Genomic DNA, 15,933 nt, shown 5'->3' with positions numbered 1-15,933 from the left:
GCTAATGGCTGTTAAACTGGGGTGGGTGTAAAGCTCTGCAGTGAAACAAAACATACCACTGTGTGAGGGAACAGTAGCTTGTGGAGGAAAGAAACAGGGACTTGCAAAGAGGTGCATGGAAGAAGCAGGTTGTTGTCATGTAAGTTTGATGGTAGGCAGGCATTAGCTTCACTTCCACTGCTCTGATAACCCAGACAAGGGGCACAGGCTGCTGTGGAGCCACAGGCTTGTCCCTGAGGGCTTGTGGCAGGTGGAGAACAGACGAGAAATCTGAAAGGAAAACAGTGGCAACTTGTTTGGGGAAAGCAAAGTTCCCAAGTATCAGTGTAGCCTTGTGTCTCTTGTGCTGTGTGTGAGGGTAGGACACCAAGATACTGCATGCTCAGTGGTTTTGGGGACTGACATGCTCTGGTCTATGCAATTCCTTTGGTTTTAAGAGCTCCCAGGTACATACAGACACCTCATTCATTAACAGCTGTTTCATTGCAGTGGGAGATCAGTTTGCACGTGGACTAGATCCTGTCCTTAAGATCACTGCTGGAACTCTGTGAGAGGTTTGAAAATGGCTGCAAGAATAACCAGAAAGGAACACAGTTCTAATAAGCATTTCTCCAAGAACTGTCCATGTGGAAACTGTCTCTTACAGCAGTACAGAGGAAACACATGATTTCCGCCTGTGGCTTCTCTCTCAAGGTTACACAGACCTTACTGCTGTGTGCTAGTCATGCCATGGAAATACTCTGCCTGCCCTGGAAGGCATCATGAAGTTCTGTGCCTAAGAAGATGAGCCTTACTGTCTGTTCTGTGTTTCACTGTGTTGTGGTTTCTTGTTTCTCTCATGCAGAGAACGCTGCTCCCCAGGCCATCTGGAAATCCGTCCCAGCACGTCTGTTCCTTTTCTATCTTATCCAACTCATCCATTACAGGTGAGTCTGTGCATCCTCTGTCACTCTCGTGCTGCCATCAGACAGGCTGGGAAGGGTCCCTTGGAGCTGCATACAGGAATCATTTCTAAAGGGAGGGAAATACCCTCTGAAAACCACAGAGTCGTGTCCCAGTTGCTCGAGTCACTTCCCCCAGGGTGGTGGGATCATTGCCCTGGGTCATTGTTCAGCAAGACATGACTATAACCAAAATGGAAGAGCAAACCAATTCTCAGTATTGAAAGGAGGGAAGAGGAGTGAGTTCTCTACAAGGAGAGAAACTGGTGTGGCTTGTTTAGCTAGCATTAGTTTTTCTGTAGAGCGTAATTGCTTGGCTGGGGTTTATAAGGGGCTTTTCCTCAGGGCTGGGCTAATCAATGTACTGCCTGTTTGTCCTTTTGCTGCTGTGCTCTTGAGAGCAATGGTAGTACAGGTGGTGCCCCATCTTGGCTTAAATCTCAAAATCAATGTGAGGCTTTAAAAGTTCCCTTCATTGGGAAGGCCAAGAGCAGCTTCAGTAGCACAGCAACACTTGCTGTTGCATTTCTGTGCTAAGGCACCAGTTAACTCTCATTCCAAGTCTTGCATTCCTGGAGCTTGCTACTGCTTGGACTTTGTTTGCTTCCACTGAACCACACTGTGCTCTGCTTTAAAGATGTTAGATTTCATTTGCTTGAGAGGTATTTAATCCTTCACCCCAGGGAGAGGCTCGTTTCGGCCGATCCAGTCCTCACTGACTAAAGCTGCTGTTTCTCGTCCAATTGTGCCCAAAGTTCTTCCAACACAGGCCACCAACCATCTGTCCAGTAAGTCATTTGCTGAACAGGAGTGTGTGTTGTGATGTGTATGATGTTACATTGTTGGTTTCTGTCCCCTTGGTTAAGCAATGCCTTTGGAAGTGAACACAGCTGCTCAGGGTATCTTCCTTTCTTTGCCTTTGTGTGACTGCAGAAGGGGAACAGCCCGTGGCAGGACAGTCTGAACCAGGTTCCTTGGCTGTGCCTGACCTGCAGGCAATGAAGGGGTTAAGATTTGTAACCAAAGTTGAGCACTTTGTGATGCTCCCTTGTAAGACCACTCTGGGTTGGGACATACTTCAAGGAAGCTTATGAACAGCTTTATCTCCTAAGATGGGACTATGAGTTCTACAAGAGAAAACCAGGCTGGGGTGCTGAAAGCAGATACTGTCCTGCAACAAAGTAAGAGGTCCTGCAATGAGTGTGGTCAGTGGGGTGAAAGCAGTGGCTGCCTCTGTGCTTTCCTGCAGGACTCTGTGATGGGAAGGCATTCAGGTGTTTTGTGTGGATGTTAAAAGGTGAGGTTGGCTTATATTGAGTCCAAATGGCTGCTACAGGCAAGATACCAAAGTAGGGCTGGTGGTGGGTTTATAGCTCCTCTCCTAAACCATAGGAGAGTCCTGGAAACTGCCAAACCCAGCACTTAATGATTTGCAGGACAAAGAAAGGCAGGAAAACCCCAGAAGGCTGTGGGTGGGGAACTGGGCTGTTCCTCGAGGCTGTTTTGATGTTCCTGGTGGCATGTTGGAACAGGGTGCAAAAACTCAGCATTTCAGCTGAAAGGAGTGTTACACTTTGTGCAGAGGAGCAGCAGGTAACTGATCACACAACTGCCATTTTTGCTCTGTGCATGTGCTGAGTTTTGACTTTGGGTAATTAGAGATCATCTCTCAGGTGAGTCAAAGTCCCTGCCTGAAGGAGAGCCTTGTAATGTGTTTTTTCTGTTTGTTTCATGAAAGGTGCTATTGACTTGGCAGCTAAAAGTGCTGGTATCATCCCTGGTAGCCCTGTGCCTGTCCTGGATGCTGATGGTTTGTCAGGTGTGTCTCCACTGTCACCAGACGGAGTGGCCACGGTGGTGCCGGGGCAGGAGGCGGCAGTGACGCACCAGAACGGAGGCTCCATCCCTGCTGTAGAGGTCAGAGGCTCCTGGGCACCTGTTTGAAAGTAGTTCATTGTCTTGCTCTTTCTCTGCATAAAATAGCTGTGTTATTAGTGACTCTCCAGTGAGCTTTCTTCTGGAGCTTGCTGTTGGACACTGGTGGTGTGGCAGTCTGTGCTGTGCAGTGTGTATTTTGGGGTTGAGGGGTCAAGTCGTAGAATCACAGGATCATAATGGTTGGAAAAGACCTTTAAGGTCATCAAATCCAAGCCTGCCCAGCCCAGCACTGACCCACAACCCTCAGCACCTCAGCCCCACACCTCTGAGATCCCTCCAGGGCTGGGCACTCCCCCAGCTCCCTGGGCAGCCTGGCACAGGGGCTCACACCCCTCTCAGGGAAACAGTTGTGCCTCAGCTCCAGCCTCAGCCTCCCCTGGGGCAGCTGCAGCCCATTGCCTCTGGTCCTGTCATTGCTGCCTGGGGAGCAGAGCCCGACCCCCAGCTCCCTGCAGCCTCCTGTCAGGGAGTGTCAGAGAGTGCTGCTGGCTGCCCTCAGCCTCCTCTTCTCCAGGCTCAACACCCTCATTCCCTCAGCCCCTTCCCCAGCCCCTTGTGCTCCAGCCCCTTCCCCAGCTCTGTGCCCGGCTCTGGCCACGCTGCAGCCCCTCAGTGTCCCCCTGTCCCCCAGCACTGAACACAGCCCTGGAGCTGCAGCCTCACTGAACAGATTTCCATCCACAGCTTTCTGCTGTGAGACTCCTGAAACTGGCCAGGAGCAGAAATCTGTGCCAGTAGCATTTCGATAGACAGGAAGTCAGGAGGGAATTTGGGTCAAAACCTGCACTTCTAGGGGTGAATGTGGAGCAGAAACTGAGATTTCTCCTTGCTGTTTCTTTCACTGAGACCCAGCTATGTATCGCATTCTCCAGCTGATGGTCAGTTTTGAAGGGCATGATGTGTAGCCAGCATGCAGGAGCAGCCATAGGCACCAGTCTCTTACCTCCCCAGCTGTATTTGCAGCATCTCCTGTCAGTGTTTGTCTCTCACCAGTTTGCTGTTGTGCTTCTAGGGCTCAGGGCCTGGCTGTCGGGTTCCGTTCATCAGCCTGCCAACAAGGCACGAGCAGGAGGCAGTCCCTGATGGTTTCCAGGTAGAGTATGTGTTGAAAGAACAGTTGCATGAGAAGAGTCATGTTCTGAAATCACCACTGGTATTGCCAGGTAAAGCCCCTTGTTGCCAGGTCTGTGTACACCATGGTACTGCCCTGTGGGAGCTGAAAGCACTGGCATCAGGGGAAAGGGAAAGAAGTTTAGGAGAGCTGCTTAAGTTTCTATGGGTGCTGTCCTGGAAAAGCAAAGCAAAGCTGACTGTCTCTGACCCCTGAGGGCCAGACAGGGTTTGGGTGTGTGTTGATACAGTGAAGGAGTTTGTAATTGCTTTGCTGTGTCATGCCTGTGCATTTTAAACATCTCAGATGGCACTTGGCAGTCCTGCTGCTTGTGTGCTGCTGGAAGAGGAGTATCACAACTCAAAGTAGGTGATCTCCAGAGGTCCCTTCCCACCCCTCCCAGACTGTGGTGCTGTGAAAAGTGTGATTGTAACACCAGCATCCTCTCAGGGAATTGCTTTTCTTGGCTGTGGCTCCTGTAAGACAGGGGCACATAGAAAGGAACTCCAGCAGCACCTACACTGTAAGAACTGTCATCCTCTCCAATGGGATCCAGGACCTTGTGTTAGATTCTTAAGCCTCCAAACACAGGCTTTTTCCTTTCAGTGGAAGCACTTTCCACCCTGCCTGTGACAGGTACATGCAAAAATAGGGTCAAATTCACTTGAGTGGAGAGCATAAAGGAGAGAAAAGTCTTTTTATAGCACAGATGTTAGGACATGAACCTACTAGGGGTTTATCTGTGAGACCTAATCTAGGTGGACCTGCTTTAGCAGGGAGGTTGCATTAGGTGATCTCTAGAGGTCCCTTCCAACCCCCACTGTTCTGTTCTTGTGTAGTGAGGCCTTCTGTTCTGGTTCTTGCTCTCAGGACAGCTTTGTACATGCTTCATCAGGACAAAAACCACAAACAGCTCTACAATCAAGTCCTAGTAACAAGACTGCTTATAAAAGATCAGTGTTGTTTGAGGAAGGCTGGCTGTAAAGAAGGATGAGTGAGCAGTTGGAAGTATTTCTGTACTCTTCAAGCAGTGCTGGGCTTTGTCTTGCCTTTAGGAAGGCAAAATGATGCTGAATTCTGAAGAAGTGTCTTCTGGGTTCATCAGAGTGATGTCAGTGTCCCCACTGTGCTTGTTCTGTTGTGTAGGCTCTATTAAATGTTTGAGGGAATGCTGCACACCTGTATTGTATAGATGATTGGGCTGATGTGAGCTGGAGCGTGTTCATTTCTGCTCACAGACACTCCTCATGCAGAGAATCCAGATGAATTATAGAAATAATGACTTCTACAGTTGTAGGGGTTGCTAGTCCTCCTCCCCCTGAGCCTGAATGGAATCTGATGCTTGGGAGATATTAGGCATATCAGTGTGGGAGATACCAAGCACCTTTCCAAGTCCTTGATAAACTTATGAACTCTGTTTCTTGTAACAGGGCACATCAGTCCTCTCTCTGTCAGAGCTGTCCAAGACTCCCCTTCAGAATGGCCTGTCCACCCCTCCACTTCCCACATCAGAGGCTTCCAGTACCCGGCTCTCTCCTCCCAACGTTTCTGCTCTCCTGGATATTTCCCTGCCTGGACCCCCTGAGGATGTGCTTTCTCAAGGAGAACCTGCCACTCAAATCAGTGATTCTATCATTGAAATAGCTATCAGCTCTGGTCAATACAGTAAGTCTGAGCTTAGCTAAAGTCTTCCTATTAACAGAAACAATCTCTGTTGTCCTAACAGGGCAGCAGAAGCTTCCCTAGGAGGCAGCTCTTGGGTTTTGGGGGTTTTCTAATATCTGTTGGAAGTAAAATTCTATGTCAAGCCTTTATTTTCAGGCATACACAGGGTGGGATTTGTTGCTGCTGTGGGGGGTGTTTATTCCTCTCTAAACATCAAGTGATGCAGTGTGCTGTAACTTTACCACATTGACTGAACCAGCTCTTCCTGACTGACGTTGGCCCTTCCAGGTGAAGGTGTTTCTCTCTCTCCTGCGAAGCTGAACGGCAGTGACAGTTCCAAAAGTCTTCCATCCCCCTCCAGTAGTCCTCAGCAGAACTGGATTGCCTCTCCCAGCCATGATCCTCAGTGGTATCCCAATGACTCCACAGACTCGTCTCTCAGCAGCTTGTTTTGTAAGTGCCAGTGTGCAGAGAACTGCCACAAACCCACTTTTCTCTCCAAAACCAAAACAGCCCCAAACAAAACCATGCTGTTTATTACAAAGGAATCCTTTGGAAAGGCATAAACCCTGTAGGGTGTTTGTAGGATTCTTCCCTTCCTTCTTGCTTCCATTTCTCTTTCTCTTTACAAGTCTGTTCCTGAAGAGATCCTGTTGCTAGATGAGGGCCCATACCTTGGGACCAGTAATTCCTTGGCAGTTCTTTGTGGTGTGTTTGGAGCCTGACTCATCAGTTAGGTTGAGACACTTTGGCTCTTGTGCCAAAGGCTCTGCTGTTGGAAAAATAGGCTTCCTTCCATGCTTGGTGAGCATGATCTCAGAGATCTCAAAGACATGAGATCACTGGGTTTGGTTTGGGGTTTGGTTGGTTTCTTTAGTTACTGTTTAGTGGGGCCAGCGTGAGGAGTGTGTGCTCTCAGCACCATGCTGGTGGTGGTCTTGCTGCTAACACACAGCCTCTAAGAGACAGAAGTGATAGATACCTCTCTTTGTTTTGCATCTCCTTGTCCTTCTCTGTCTGCTCCCAACTGCACACAGCCAGTGCAGTGACTTACTGACGTGTCTGTTCTTTCCAGCGAGTTTCATCTCCCCGGAGAAGGGAAGGAAAATGTTGCCAACTCCTGTTGGAGCTGCCAGTGGCACCTCCTTACTGGGACCCAGCCTTCTGGATGGAAACTCACGGGACTCTTTTGTGTCACGGTCTCTGGCAGATGTAGCAGAGGTATGGCATCCAACTCAGCTGTCTGCTTCCTTTTCTTAGTGCAATGGGATTGTACATTGTCCATCACAGCTTCCTGCTGTGCAGAGATGTACTTTTCACTTTTCACCCTGAGGATGGTCAGGCAGGGGAACAGGTTGCCCTGAGATGTTGTGCAGGGTCTGACTTCAGAGCCTGCCATGACCTGACATAGTCCAGAGTAAGCTGCCCTGTCTGAGATGACCCTGCTTTGAGCAGAGGGTCGAACCAGAGACTTCTTCCAGTTTTACTTATCCTACAGTTTACAGTCATCAACTCAGTGTAACATCATGTACATGGTAAAGGGGGGAGGGACTTGACTAGTGGAAGGAGAATGTCATTCCTCCATGGCCCTTTGGATTTGTAGAAGGAGGTTCTATACAGACCTAGTACCTAGAAGCTGCAGCGAGCTCGTGCTGATTTAACACGTCCTTGGCAGCTTCAGGCTCCACACACAGCTCCACTTCCTGCCATAAATACAAAGATGCCACTTAGCAGTGAGGATCTGTCAAGGTGTGTGTTAATTAAAGGAATCTGTGATCACTTATGTAAGTGGATTTGGAGTGATGCTGCAGCCCCTGATCTTACAAACTACCTTCAGAGGAAAACAGGGTAAGGCAGCACTTTAGGCACACCAGAGCAGCTGTTGTGGCAGATGTGGGTTTGCATGGCAGTCTTCTGAGGAAGCAGGTACCATTCTGACATGGCTTTGATGATGGGAGAGTTTTGAAAGGACTTTTATTGTCTGGCAGAATCAAGTTTTTCTCCAAATGCAGTTATGATATTAGAGACAATATCTGAGGGGTTCATGTACAGCACTTGTACTGGTGCACCTTAGTGCCAAATGAAGAATAGGCAGGTGAAGCCCATCGAGACCACAGGTTGGGGTTTTTTAAGAGGTTTCCATTTAGCCATGGGTAAGAGCTGTTCTCTAACTTGGATCAAGTCAGATAAAGTGTGTCTTTATATGAGGAGAGGCTGGGAATGAAGAAGAGGGAGCAAAATGCTTCTCAGGACAACAGGCACGAGGCACAAACTGAAACACATGAAATTCCACCTCCACATGGGAATTACTGGGGTTTTTTTATGTGAGGGTGGTCAAACTTGGGATCAGGTCACCCACAGAGGTGGTGGAGTCTCCATTCATGGACATAATTCAGCACCCAACTGAACAAGGTCCAGGGCAACCTATTTCAGCTGACTATTTGAGCAGGGTGGTTGGACAAAACGATCTCAAAATGTCCCTTCTACCCTAGACAATTCTGTGAAGTTTCCACTGATATCCTTTCATGCTTCTTCTAGGTGGTGGATTCCCAGCTGGCTTGCATGATGAATGAGAACAGCATCGACTACATATCTCGTTTCAATGACCTTGCCCAGGAACTGTCAATACCCGAGCCAAGCCGCAGGGAAATCCTGTTTGATGGGGGAGGTGGTGGTCCCCCCATCGGGGACCTCTCCCAGTGAGTGGATGAGACCAGCAGGCTGGTGTAGGCTGTGCAGCTGGAGTTGGAGCTTGCAACGCCGGATCATGGCAAGGGCAGGTTGTAGAGGAGCAGCTGGGGCTCAGCTGTCCCTGCTTTGTGTGCTTCTTCCTAAAAAAAACCCGAGAGAACCGTCATCTTCAAAGGTCTGAAGAAATACTTTGCAAGTCCTGGAATGTGCAATATACTGGGAACAACAAAGCCTGGAATAGGAACTGCAGGAAATGGGGTGTCCCCTGCATCAGTGATGTAAGGTGGCAGGCTTCTGGGACACTCCTGGGCTTGTACTTTGGAATGGCCTCAGCAAGGAGCTCCAGCAGGGAAGGGTATTGCCAGGAGCAATGCCACCTGAATTCTTGCTTTGTGTAGTAATCAGAAGGGCCATGGTTTGGGATCCACGTTGAGGTTGTGGAGGATGAAGGGTGGGAGGTGGGCATGGGAACTGTTTCTCTCTTGCCATGTCCTAGTTGGCACTCTTTTTGTCAGTCAGTGAAACTGAAGCTCCTTGCACTCTCCCCAGAGGCGCTGCCGCTCTGCAAAGCTTCGTGTCCAGAGACCCTCCCGTTCCTTTGCCCGTGTTCTGTTGTTTGACCATTCCAGCAGGGGCACCTACCTGCTCCCTCTCCCTTTTGTAGGGAAGCTCTGGTTCACTCCCTGACTGCATGGATCCTTGGGGGAGTTTCCTCTGTTGTTAAGCCCTATCACTTGTCACAATCATCATCCTCCTGACTGCACTCGATTCTCTGCCTTTGAGGCTCTTCGTCACGTTGCACAGTTCAGCCCCTGAAGGGGAGAGGGCTTTCTTGCTTTCCCTGTACAAGTTGCTTTTGAAGTCAGGAAACACTGCAGAAGAGTGTACCGGAATCACTATGAGAGCTTTGTCATGAGTAGTCTTGGCCTTGCTGGAAACCTGTATATAAATTGGCATCTTTCTTCCCCCAAACCTGAGGAGAGGAAATAGGAAAGAATATTGTAAGGTGTGGAAACAAGCCAGATGTAACTCTGAAGTTGTTGAGATCTGTGTTGTGTCATGAAGGAGAGAGGTGTCAAGTCCTAGTTCCTCCTTGTTCTGTGAGTGCCAGGTGCTCTGTAGTACCTCAGGGCATCGTTGGCCATGGCTGTCACTCCCCAGCACTAGTGAGTCTGGTACTCCCTCTACTAAATCCCTATGCATTAATGGTAGTGGTTTCGTCTCTGAAAGACCCAGATCTGATACCAGCACGTTCGAAGGGTATAAAGTTACTTTCTCTACAGCTGGTTGTCCCTCAATTCTACCTTTATAACTCAGGAGACTTTTCCTATTTCCTTTCCTACCAGTCATGAGAGAGAATACCTTTATTGTGCCCCTTTTCTAAGCACTTGTCTGCTTCTCCACTAAGAGGAAACCCCTGGGCTGTTTTAAGTAGCTCTGAACTTATCCCAGGGGCTAGTCCTATATAAACCTCAACTTTATATTAATCATAAATCCACAAAACTTCTCCATCTCTTAGGCTGTGATCAGGGGTTCATTTTCCCAACTTGCACTATACTTGGTGGATGTAGTTCTGCCTGCCTTTAGCTACTTTTACAAGGCATTTGACTGGGAGGTTCTTCTTGTAACCTTGCTCACGATGCACTGATTGGATTTGCTGTTTTCCCCTCTCACTTGTGCCCTGCTTTGTGTGGATGGTTTTTCTTACAGCTCTGTATAATCTGCCTTATGCTTCCTGTCAGTAAGAGAAAGCATCACAAGATTCCTGATGCACCTTTTTTTGTGTGGCCCAGAGCAACCTTCCTGATCTCCCTCATAAAGGGCTGAGGTTGGGATGACATTCCAGGACCCTGCGTGTCAGGTCGCTACGTCCTGCTCTTTGACATAGGAACCATGTGGATGTGTGGAACCAGTGTGGGCACAGCTGGATGGGTGTTGCCAGCAGGGAGGCAAACCTCTGGTACTATCATGATGTGGGAATGTCCCTGCCTGTGGGCTGGCTGCCTGTTCTGCCTACGTGTCAGGTGGGGCATGAAGTCCTTCTGCTGTTATCTCTCTTTCGTTATTCTTACAGAGCCTTGTTTGGAAATTCTATCAGGAAATCATGTGAACCTGGAATGGAAGGAGTGGAAGGCCATCAGAAAATGCCAAGGAGTGTATTGTTCTGAGTGTTCACCCCACTAATCTCAAGAGTCACTCCCTCTAAAATGATCACATTTCACTCAGAGCCACTTAGACTAAGCCGGTTCAGTCTTTCCCAGATGGTTTCCTCTTGGATTTGGCTTCTTCCATTATTAATGCTGATGATCCTACATGCTGTACCTTCAAAACCCCTTTTGGCTTTGCAGGACAGAAGTAGAAAGCTCCTAGTGTAGCTGTGGCTGTAGGACATGCAAGAGGAGGTGGGATATGTTCTCATCGAGTACTGTAGAACTCTCATTCCTAAGCTTCTGAATATTGAAAGACCAGTCTGATGGTTTCCATGTCTATAGGTACCTTGAGAAACACTTCATCTTCTTTAGCCAGGCTGGTAATGGAGTGGATGTGACAATGAGTTTGTCTGGGGCTGTGTGGAATCAGGGCCAGTGTTGCTGCACCCGTGTGGAGACCCACAAGGACTTTGTGCTGCCCAGTGCTGCTCCTCTTGCTCAGCCCACCCATTGCTGCAGAGAATTGCAGGGTGAAGTCGGCATAGTGGCCCTTTGTAATGATGCTGTGAGATGAGAAAACTTCAGTGTCCTGAACCTTTACAAGTAGCAACAAAGTGGAAATGACAGAGGTCAGTTCAACACTTGGAGTGTTGTGGTCAGGAAAGTTGTGTTTGGCCTCAGCCTCTTCAAGGTTGTCATTATGAAACAGGATTTGACTGCAGAAATGTTCATGCTGTGCAAACAAAGCCCCTTCAGGACAAGTGAGTCTCATCAGGGAGAAATCTTGAAAGTCACTCAGATCATTGTGGTAGTTTGGAATTGATGCAGAAGTTGTTGTCCTCATCATGTGAAGGGCCACTTGGGCACACCTCTCATTCCACCAGCTCTGGGGTTTGGGTGGATGTGTTTCATGTTCAGTCATTGCAGCTTCCCCAAAAGAAGCCACAGAGTCTGTACTTGCACCAGTGTCAGCCTGCCCTAAGCAGGCATTCAGGCAGGTTGCTCTGAAATGCAGAGAGGATTGGTTTGGTTTGGTTAGGCTGGTGACTACTCGAGGCACTGTAAGGTGGTTGGAGGGGACAAAGGGACACTAACAACCTCCAGTTCTAGTATTAATTGCTCTAGGCTTTCCCTGTGTGGGTTTGGTGACTGTCAGAAGGAGTTTCTGAGTAGTTCAGCAAGGTGAGTGGCAGAGAAGTCAGTATTTGTAGCAGTACTCCATGCTGAGCATAGCTCTGCCCGCTGGAGGTGGGTTTTCTGCTGGGTGTTGCATCCCAGTTCCCCACACAATTCATTTTACCCTTTGTCACTAAATCTACTGAGCATAGGAATACTAATTGTTTTTAATATGGCATCATTAAGCCTTCTTTGTTTCCTTTTGACACCCCTCTTTGTACTTCTGAATTGAATTCAGTGGCTTGGAGCAGATCTGATGGACACAGACATCTCACTACTGGCTCCTCAGATCCCAGAGCGGAGGTTCAGTTGCAGTTTGTTTCTTAAACCCAAGACTTTGGATGCATTTATAAGGAAAGTACTGCACTTTTGTTTGTTTGTTTGTTTTAAAACCTTTCCAAACCTTTGGATCTCTTTAATTTCCCAGCAGTTTGTAAACGTTAACTGAGTGAAACCTTGGCAAGCACTACGGCAATAAGTTATCATTAATGATTGGGACGTGATAACTGCTTTAGAGCTTCTGGTTCTGGCAGCAAAACTTAATGCTGTTTCTTTTAATAATAGTTAAGCCATATCATCTAAGGTTTCTGGCTTGTTGGAGATGTGAATTTGTTTTATAGATTATAAATATACCTATATAGTGTATGTATAAAGCAGAATGCCTGTCCTTACTGATTATTTTTTGTACCATATTGTAAATTATATTATTTATTCTTTACCAATTTTGGAAAAAAAGGTGTTTTGGTTATTTAATATAATATACAAAAGCTGTTAAACTTCCTCTGTTTAAATTTCCAATTCAACTTGTAAAGCTGTTTTTATTCTTGTGCATAAATACATACTAATACTTGGTCTAACTGAATGTCCAGCCTGTTACTCGCTGTTGGTGCCACGTCAGGTTTTTACCACTTAACCTGTGTTTATGTAATCACACAATGATCTAATAGTGGCTCCATGGGCAGGGTGGTTAAAAATTTGCCCACAAGGCCAAGCCTTCCAAGGGGAAATGCTGGTTTCAGTGAAGTCAGTGGCATGACTTCCATTAACTGTGCTGACTTTCCCCATGGAGAGAAAAGGTTGTGCATGAGTCAGGGAGGGGGGTTATTTTGGCTTTACAGCTTCCAGTGCCACTAGTTGTGTCAGAAATCATAGGATCCTAGAGTGGTAGAGTGGAAGGGACCTTTAGAGATGATCTGGTCCAACCTCCCTGCTAAAGGAGGTCAAATGGGTGGTCTTGGTGTACAAAAAGGACATTGAATAGGACCTTCAGCTCCAGCTCTGAGCCTGTACTTTCACTGTCCATGGAAATGGTTTGGCTAAAGAGGCCAGGCACGTTCTGGCTTCTCAAGTACAGCTGTACCAGCTCAGACTCTCCAGCAAGCTGCTGGCTTTCGTGTGGCAGCTGCCCAGTGCTGCCTCAGCTGTGCACAGCAGCGCTGAGACCAACCCCACGCCCAGGCTCCTGAGGCAGGGACGGAGGTGACTTAGGTCCAGCTGCACACCGGGGTCCATAACTGTGGCTGCCCTTTGCCTTCCAGCCCGCTGCGCTTCCTGAGGCTGAGCTGCGCCCCTCGGCGCTGCCCCAGCGCTGAAGCCATCAGCGTGCCCAGTCGCCTCTGGGGTTGTTCCTGGCGCCGCTCCCACTCTGTTCTTCGCTGGGTCTGGCTGAGCGGACACAGCCGCCGCCCTTTAAATACCCTCGCCCCGCTGCTCCGCTCGGCCAATCGCCATGCAGCTCCCACTGACGGACACAAGGCCTAACCAATGAGAGACGGAGGGTCCCTTTCCAGGGCCTGCCGGGTGGGCGGGATGACGGCGGGGGCGGCCGCTCTCGATAGGCCACTCGGCGCCGAGGGCGGGCGCGGCAGCCAATGGCAGGGCGGGGCGGGGCGCGGGCGCCGCTACCTGCGGGCCGGGCGGCTGAGGCGGATCCGCGCGCGGCGCTGAGCAGAGCCCGCCGTGCGCCACCATGTTCCAGGGCCCCGAGGCCGAGGCGGCCAAGCCCAGCTCCAGGTGGGGCAGCGGCGGTGGATCGGCGCCGCGGGGGTGAAGGGGGACGCGGGCGGAGCCGTGCGGCGGCGCGGAGCCCGCGGCGGGGCTTTGTTCGGGGCGCGGGCGGAGGCTCCGGCTGAGGGCCGCGGGGTGGGGAGGGAGGGAGCCGAGGCCGAGGCTGAGGGCAGGGGGAGAGGTTAGCGCGGGGCTCCGGCTGAGGGGAGCGGGCCTCTGCTGAGGGGCCGCGAGGGCGGGAACGCTGCTGAGGCAGGAAGCCATGAGGGCGGCGATGCTCGCCGCCTGCCCGGTGAGCCGGCCGTGCCTCGGTTTGCCTGCCCCGGGCCCTGGGGCTGCGGCGGGGCCGCCGTGGGGCGTGCGGAGAGAGCGGGCAGGGCCTCTCGAGGGCCGGCCCTGTCTCCCGCTCTCTCCCCTTCGAGGACGGGCCCTCGAGGGGCGGCATCGCCCGAGCCCGGCCCCGGGCAGGGACAGAGGCCTGCGGCTGTGAGACCCTTCCTCCACTGTGTCCACACCTTCTTCAGGAGGGCCTGCTCACGCCCTGGGAAGCTTTGAGAGGATCCAGCGCAAACGCCTGTGTAAGCAGGTGTTAGCTTGTTTTCGCTTTACGAGGTTGGAATATGTCATTGTACTTGGGCTAGGGCATGCTTCCTAATAACTTGGAGCTGGAGTGATTCATCCATCTGAGGTAATCATGTGCTCGGCGGGGAAGGAAGGAAGCGTTTGGAAACTGTGTGAGGCTACTTCAGGCTTGTCCCTTATTCCGGTCTGTCTAAGCTGTGGCTTGATTTTAAAAAGCTTCTGAGGATGCTGTGCCGTTGGTAGAGCCTCTGGGAAGCTTCTATTCTCCTGGTAATTTTGGTTTAACTGTTAAATTGGGTCTCTGGATAGAGCCTGGAATGCAGACTGCCCTAACTTAACGGCAAGGAAAGGTGATCTTGTTACAGCTTGTCCCTGGCATTGTGGCAGAGTGTTTTCATCGTGCCTGAGAACGAGCTGTAGCAGTAGCCACAACTGTAGGAACAAGCATGCATACTGCAATAGGGTACAGCTTGGGTCATCCCTGAGGTGGTGCCTATTGACATACAGCCCGTGCTGTCAAAAACTTGTCAAACTACTTGGTTTAAGGACATTTTTTTTCCCCATAGCTTGTTCTATTGATTCCCTCAACAAAGCCTTATTTGGTGACAGTGCAAAATCCTTTGGCAGTTCTTGGTGTGTAGAAGTTTCTGTAATTAAGACTAATCCAAATTCCCTGCAGCAGCCACCAACCACTGTGAAAGTGGGGAAAAAAAAACCCAACTCATCCTAACCTGAAAGTCTTTGTGAGGAAATTAGAAACAAAGGCCAGGCATTGTCAGAACTGTAAGACATGGGTATTGCTGTTAGAAATGAATGATACTAGCACTGTTTTAAATGAAATCTTGCAGCTAAATAGTTACAGAGTGAGGAATTGCATGTCTAAGAGGTGGTGTTGCCCTGAAAGGCAAATGGGACAGAGTTCTGCAGTTGGTGCACACTGTGAGGATGCATTGCTTTTATGGACCCTCGGCCCATCGAGTCTACGAGCAGTTTCACAACTACTGTATAGTGCTGAAAATGTGAAATGGAGCCAGCTTGGCGATGTGACACACACACCTCCCTCCTCGCCGTGGGCATTACTGAGGAGTGTTGCAGAGCTTTCAGATCAAGAGCACAACTGGCTTGACAAAGCTTGCTGTTTGTGTGTAAGATGAGCAAGCTGTTTAATGAGCTGTGGGTTTGTACAGATCCAAGAGCAGGAGTGGCCCCAGTAACATTGTGGTCTTTGCTTTAAAGCTCCAAACCTTAACACCTGCTTTCTGGCTGGCCATCTGCAATTACCTTGGGGATAGTCTCTTATGTATAATGCACATTTCCCGTTTACCCGCTTTATTAGAACTGTCTGAATGCTGGTAGGACTTTGTGTTTAACTTGCAGGCAGAAGGAGGAAATAATAACATTTATTTATAGAGCCAGTGTCTTGAAGTCGTGGGTGAGTCCTGGCACCTCTTCCATAGGTCGGCTGAAAGGTTTAATGAGCAAAGGGCATTCAAATGCAAGTGTGTTGGAAGGAGGGAAGAAAAGGCCACAAGAAGTAATTAAAATTCTTCAAGCTTGCCAGAAGAGAACAAAGCAATTAGTAGAGGCTTTTAAACTTAGAGGGTAGGGTTCTTAATTTAGCTGTTCTAGATGAAGTGACAGACTTCTAGTCTGCTGGAGGGGAGGGGAAAAG

General features: G+C 49.4%; 2 protein-coding genes across 5 annotated transcripts in view; both read left to right on the top strand.

Annotated features, from left to right (window-relative positions):
* Window positions 1-12,429, top strand: part of CRAMP1 (cramped chromatin regulator homolog 1) — a 45,823-nt gene extending 33,394 nt beyond the window's left edge. For both annotated transcript variants that reach the window (XM_061993127.1, XM_061993126.1), the window contains exons 14-21: window positions 845-926; window positions 1,625-1,729; window positions 2,680-2,858; window positions 3,892-3,972; window positions 5,421-5,655; window positions 5,944-6,108; window positions 6,731-6,876; window positions 8,194-12,429. In XM_061993127.1, coding sequence (XP_061849111.1) covers window positions 845-926; window positions 1,625-1,729; window positions 2,680-2,858; window positions 3,892-3,972; window positions 5,421-5,655; window positions 5,944-6,108; window positions 6,731-6,876; window positions 8,194-8,358 — 1,158 coding nt within the window. In that variant the 3' untranslated portion in view covers window positions 8,359-12,429. The remainder of the gene's footprint in view (window positions 1-844; window positions 927-1,624; window positions 1,730-2,679; window positions 2,859-3,891; window positions 3,973-5,420; window positions 5,656-5,943; window positions 6,109-6,730; window positions 6,877-8,193) is intronic.
* A 1,152-nt stretch (window positions 12,430-13,581) lies between these two features.
* The window catches only part of JPT2 (Jupiter microtubule associated homolog 2), a 16,903-nt gene continuing 14,551 nt past the window's right edge, over window positions 13,582-15,933 (top strand). For all 3 annotated transcript variants that reach the window (XR_009818516.1, XR_009818515.1, XM_061993955.1), the window contains exon 1: window positions 13,582-13,685. Coding sequence is in view for 1 of the 3 variants with exons in the window: in XM_061993955.1 (XP_061849939.1) it covers window positions 13,642-13,685 (44 nt within the window). In the remaining 2 variants the exon portion in view is untranslated. The remainder of the gene's footprint in view (window positions 13,686-15,933) is intronic.

This window comes from Colius striatus, chromosome 3, assembly GCF_028858725.1.
Source record: "Colius striatus isolate bColStr4 chromosome 3, bColStr4.1.hap1, whole genome shotgun sequence".
Lineage (NCBI taxonomy): Eukaryota > Metazoa > Chordata > Aves > Coliiformes > Coliidae > Colius > Colius striatus.
This window is presented reverse-complemented; position numbering and strand designations above follow the sequence as displayed.